General features: G+C 36.1%; 1 protein-coding gene across 3 annotated transcripts; it reads right to left on the reverse strand.

Annotated features, from left to right (window-relative positions):
• Positions 1 to 453: 453 nt before the first annotated feature.
• LOC105134468 (uncharacterized) lies at positions 454 to 5,160 on the reverse strand. Of its 3 annotated transcripts, XM_011038885.1 has the most exons (11): positions 4,936 to 5,156; positions 4,787 to 4,863; positions 4,163 to 4,268; positions 3,965 to 4,063; positions 3,788 to 3,853; positions 3,555 to 3,671; positions 2,670 to 2,744; positions 2,348 to 2,450; positions 1,517 to 1,564; positions 1,127 to 1,248; positions 454 to 961 (listed from the first exon to the last, which is right to left on the reverse strand). In XM_011038885.1, the coding sequence occupies exons 1-11, from the start codon at positions 5,008 to 5,010 to the stop codon at positions 863 to 865; spliced, it is 987 nt and encodes a 328-aa protein (XP_011037187.1). In that variant the 5' UTR covers positions 5,011 to 5,156; the 3' UTR covers positions 454 to 862. The 3 variants fall into 3 exon arrangements, with proteins under 3 accessions (XP_011037187.1, XP_011037186.1, XP_011037188.1); XM_011038884.1 differs by having other exon boundaries at positions 454 to 1,248; positions 4,936 to 5,160; XM_011038886.1 differs by lacking the exon at positions 4,936 to 5,156 and having other exon boundaries at positions 454 to 1,248; positions 4,163 to 4,248; positions 4,787 to 4,869.
• Positions 5,161 to 5,473: the final 313 nt, after the last annotated feature.

Consider the following 5,473-nt stretch of genomic DNA (forward strand, 5'->3'; position numbering starts at 1 on the left):
GGTTGTGACTGGCAAACGTTAAGTGGGAGCAAAGTAATCTTTATAGGCGCGCATTACCTTAGCATTCTTTCCCTGCGCTTTTTGAACACTATTTTGTTTGTTAGTGTGTGGTTCTTTTTTGGAATTCATGCATCTTTCTTTATAACTGTTCTGTCAAAACATAGCTGTAGATTTAAATATATATATATATATATATATATATATATATATGTATGTATATATAAATCTACGTCATCAAGTTAACTCTGAATTACTGGATAATTCAGATAAATTATACTTATTAAAAATTATTTTTTCCTTATTTTATTTTTTCAACGGTTTCACTTGGTAAATATATTATCAGATCGATTTAAATCAAGATTTAGGTATTAATATTTTTAAAATTTTTAAAAAATATAATTTACACCATGTCTCCGATATCAAGATTGCACACAACAACGTCAAAATGGAATGATCTGATCAAGGCACTCGCATACCATAACGAATGACAAGTCATTAACAAAAACTTAGCCAGAGAAGCTCTGGCAATGCCTCTGCAATCATATCCATGTCATTTATCTGAAGCAGACTTCTAGCTGTCAAAAGGAGGTTGACTGTGTTAACCCGGTGGGCTGGCAGTACATTGGCCTCCATTGAAATAAAATGTGAACCTAAAACCATTGGCACAAAAAGGATAGAATTCATTGCGCATTGGCTCTTTTTTGCGCACAATAAGAACTGCAGATACTACGCATCTCCTTTTTCAATTGCTATGTGGTAGCCTTTTTCCTGTTTCAGATTGAAGGAACAGATTCTTTCCAAGTTTGTGCGCTATCAATGGTTTACAAATACGGAATCTATACTCAGACGTGTATTTGGGCTATCATGGCTTTCCCTGAAGCACTTGGACAATCTCTTCTGCTCTTGACTGGATACCCTTAAGATACTCGGTGAGAATGCGTTGCTGGTACGAACCTCCTTCCTACAAGTGATAGAGAAGGTGTGAGAAAAGGGGAAGTATATAGAAATGGATGTGCCTGTGTATGAGTCGTAGCAGACAGTGGCATGTGGTGTGGCGTCCAGTTGTAGGGAATACTGAACAACAAAAATACAAGTGAATAAAATCCAAGGTAGAAGGTTTTATTACTGTCCGGATCAATGTCCTCTCGATTCGTTTCTTAATGACAGCATAGAGTTCCTCTGGAGAAATTTCCCCTTTGCCAACTGTCATTCCATTGAGCAAAAACTTGTTCCATTCTTCTTCGGGAGCTGCAGCAAACATATGTATAAGTGAGTCTGGATACTTATCAAATGACCCAAAGAATCCTAGACTAAGCTTTTAATGGTCTAGAAACTTGATTCAATGCCGAGGCAGGTTTAACATTTATCCAAGGATCAATACATCAGGTAGATGTTTGCATGCCTAAGCTATCCGAGATCAAATTTTATATGCCTATGCGTATCTGTGTTGCAGCAACAATCTATATTTATGGCTCATTTTTATTCTCGAAAGCACAGTTGTCAAGGAAAAGAGCACCTTTGATTATAGTCTCCAGAAACTGCTCAGCCTTCAAAACTTCATCTTCTGCGCCACAAACATAGACAAATTCCTGTCAAATAATCTTTTACTAATTCAAAAGCTTTAGCTATTAGATAAGGTGCTAAGATATGATAGAAATTATTTTTTAACACACCACCAATTAAAAGCTTTTTCAGCTTGAAACTTACACAGATCCACACTATATTATGCTGTTAATTTTATCAAATAAAATGAGGGTAGTGCGATTCAAACTCGTAATCGATTAATTAACAAGGTTCTGATACTAGATCATAGAACCATCTTAACCCAAAAGTTTAAGCAATTAGGTAAGGTTTCAAGAAAAGATTTATATTACTCTTTAATAATGCTAGTTGTTAAAGGCGTCCAACTTGTACTCTAATGCAGACAGCAAGAACATGGAAGTGAGGATTGTTCCAAAGGAGGGCAATGGAGAAGAGATGTGTTAAATGAAGATCTATGGCAAACAAATTTTAAATTCCTGATAAACAGACGTAATCAAACTTTGGAATAAAATTTGGGAGACTATTCTCAATAAAAAAACTATAATCTCAGAGATCCACCTCTCAATATAAGATAATTAAAGTGGGAACAACCTAATACTTTGAAAGACCAACAACATCACTCAAGCTAAACTCAAATCAAGCTATAAGAATTTAGTTTCACATGGCCTCGAGCAGTGGGCTTTATTTCAAGACATTTTATAAATCTTGGCATGGTGACCAACAACATTTTTCAATTTTGTAATGACCTATCATCTTTTAAGACATAATTTCAAAGTAATGGAATAAAGTACCACAATATAATTACCTTTCTTCGCATAACTCCGCTTGGAGAGAATACTGGAAGCATAGAGTTGCAGAACCTTTTGCAACATGGCCTCGAGCCCTGGCTTGTCCCCATCTTCTTTTGCCTACCGATGAGCAGAAAATGAATTACTCGCCCGTGTTTAAAGAAAAACTTGTATCAGCATTTAAATACTGGGGTAATAAAATCATATAAGAATATCCCACATCGACCCTCATCCCATCTAACAAGCACCCAAGATCACTTCAACTAAACTTATTTGCAAGATTAGTTTGATGATCAACACACTAGGATGATATGTACCATAAGAACAGCAAGCACTCACTTGTCGTAGTTGTGCACTAACTTCTGCAAGGAACCCTTCATCTAGTTGCCCTTCTTGCTCCCTCTGAATTATATCCTGATGAATGAATTTATAGACAGTTGCATAAGTTCAACACAAGTGAATGAAACCATTAACAATCACACAACGTTATATTTTTGCTTCTCCTATGCTGCTATTTGAATTCAACAAAACCAAGGGCAATCCAACACAGGAAACACACGAGGGAAAGAGAGAGCAAAAGAAATTCCATTTAAGTTGTTTGCTTCTTTCTTTCCATGCATGAGGGGATAGTTCAGAATAAAAATTCGTGAAAATCTTGTTAGAATTTGATAACTAATCCCCCAGAGATGCTTCTTTTCTGGTGGAATCAATTTCCGAATGTTCATCAGCCCCAATATAGGAACTCAACAAATGTCAAGGGATCAATCCAAGTAGGGACTCAAATTAACGACTAGACATTTGAGAGTCTATATTCTGTAAACTTAACAAGCCCTTTCTTAGTTTTTTAAACCTATCATGGATTCATGAACGTTAGAGTTCCATCTTATTTCTAATGGAAAGACTTTTTCACATTCCATTCTTCTATGCAAACAATGCCTATTATCCTACCCATCAAAGGTTTTTATAGGAACCTGACATTCAAGTGATGTAACAATAAGCTATTCAAAGAATCTTTAAGAGTTAGCCGTAAATATTTGTAAGCACAGGGAATGAAAAACTGATAACTATAGAGCTTCATTTTTATTTTTATTTTTATTTTTATTTTTTTAATGCAAAATATGTAGCAGGACATAAAAGAGACTTTAAGAGTTAGCTGTAAAAACATTGATAATTTTTGAATGAGAAGAAGGGAAAATTTACAATCAAACTGACGCAAAAACTTACTTTCTCCATTAGTCTGAGGGCCTCTGGATCTGTAGGAGGCCAGTGAATCTCTTCCTCTCCATCAACTATAGGTTTTAAAATTTCCTTGAGAATATCAGTGGCTGACTCAATCTTTTCCTACAGAGTAAAAAGAAGAATATAGAGATGAGAAGGCAATGATGAAACTGTTATAGGTGAAACAATAAAGGAATTAAAAAAAAAAAACCGCTTATGAGAGGGAGGGGGTGATTTACATTGGTCTTATGGACCAGACAATCCACTATGCTCATCACAGATATTGCCAACTCCTCGTAATCTTTCTGCGAAGATATAAATAATGCCGAAGAAATTCTTAGCTATATATGAGCCGGAATCAAGTCATCCTCATAAACATCATAAATAAACTAAAATTAAGCCAGTCAAAAACATGCTTTATCATCCTCTGATTTACAGGTATCAGTTCTAGCAGCAAGTCGTATCCAAAAGCCCTCATTGAAAGCGAGGACATTTTCAACAACAAGCTTCTGCAGCTGGTTCACATGGAAGAAAATGGAACAAGAATAAGTTAACAAATGTGGATCCCGTGAGTGAAAACTTATAAAACGCAAACTACAAACAAGTTTGTTTACTTCTCTTGGATTTGCATCTCTCAGCATATCTATTAGCCGATCCACTTCTACAGTCTTTTTAAATGATTCCTCTGGATCTTGATTGACTGCACAGATTAAAGTTCTCCTGTTTATTTGACCCAAATACAACATTTCACTATCAATAGCTCCATTTTTAAAAGCAAAAATATGAAACTGTAAAATTAGAACAAATGGTTTGGAAAATAATAAATTAGTATTTGAGACCTTAATTCTCACCTAACCAACTCTAACTCCCATATAACCAGAAGTGAATCCACAGTGCTCAGCCTAGTGCATTTCAAATCCAAACAAATTCTTGGGCTTTCCCCATCTCCTAATCCAAATCCTTATTTTTCTTTTCCTTGTCGCATGTCAAACCCATTAAAAACATAATTTAACAAGTCCAGCAAAAACCCGATCACTTGGCTCATGAATATGCGCATCAACAAAAGTAAAACATGCCCCTAATCACTTTATAACCCAATATGCGCAGAAAAAAATTATCACTTGGCTCATCAACAAAAGTAAAACATGCCCCTAATCACTTTATAACCCAATATGCGCAGAAAAAAATGATAAGATAGCTAAAGCATGTGATGAAAGTATTAATCATGGGATGATTACCTCTTCTTTGACTCTGTTAGAGATTTTGATAAAAATGGGTTGAGCTTCTGCACAGTGAAAGGCCTAACTCTCCATCCCTGAAACACCAAAAGAAAAAATAAGCAAGAACTACACGAACAGAGTCGTGCATATGAAAGTAAGTTTCTTACCTGGTAATGACTTGGAGAGGAAAAGAGAGAACTGACGAGTGGAAATTTTGGCAGAACAATAAACAGTGTGGCCATCTTGCTGTACAGACAATGGCGGGAGGAGCCACTAACAACTAACAACCGTTCAGTTTGGTGACCACATCTTCGATATTGAGTGGCCGTGTTAGTGATGAGTGGCGATGGTCAAAATGGAAGGATTTTTTAGCCTGGGCCGTGCTTGTGAGAAATCCGATAATTTGGACTCTGTTTAGGTTTGATCCTTTTGTTTCCAGGTTTTAACACTGGGGTTTGTGTTGAATGGGCCAAACTTAGATCACCAGCGCGTGCGTCCATTCCGATGTCTAGATACAAGTCCATGATCCGACTGCTGGAAGAAGAAAGTTTCGATCTAGGAAAAATATTGTAAAATTATTTTTAACCATTTAAAGAAAATAAGGAGAGAGTCTATGCTTGCTTGAATCAAAATAATTGCAATGTTCTTGCAAGGAAACACAGAGAAAGTAAAACCAAAGGGGGCATGGCACTGGTCTTACTCCTG

The sequence above is a fragment of the Populus euphratica genome, unplaced genomic scaffold (genome assembly GCF_000495115.2).
Source record: "Populus euphratica unplaced genomic scaffold, PopEup_1.0 scaffold104.1, whole genome shotgun sequence".
Classification (NCBI taxonomy): Eukaryota; Viridiplantae; Streptophyta; class Magnoliopsida; order Malpighiales; family Salicaceae; genus Populus; species Populus euphratica.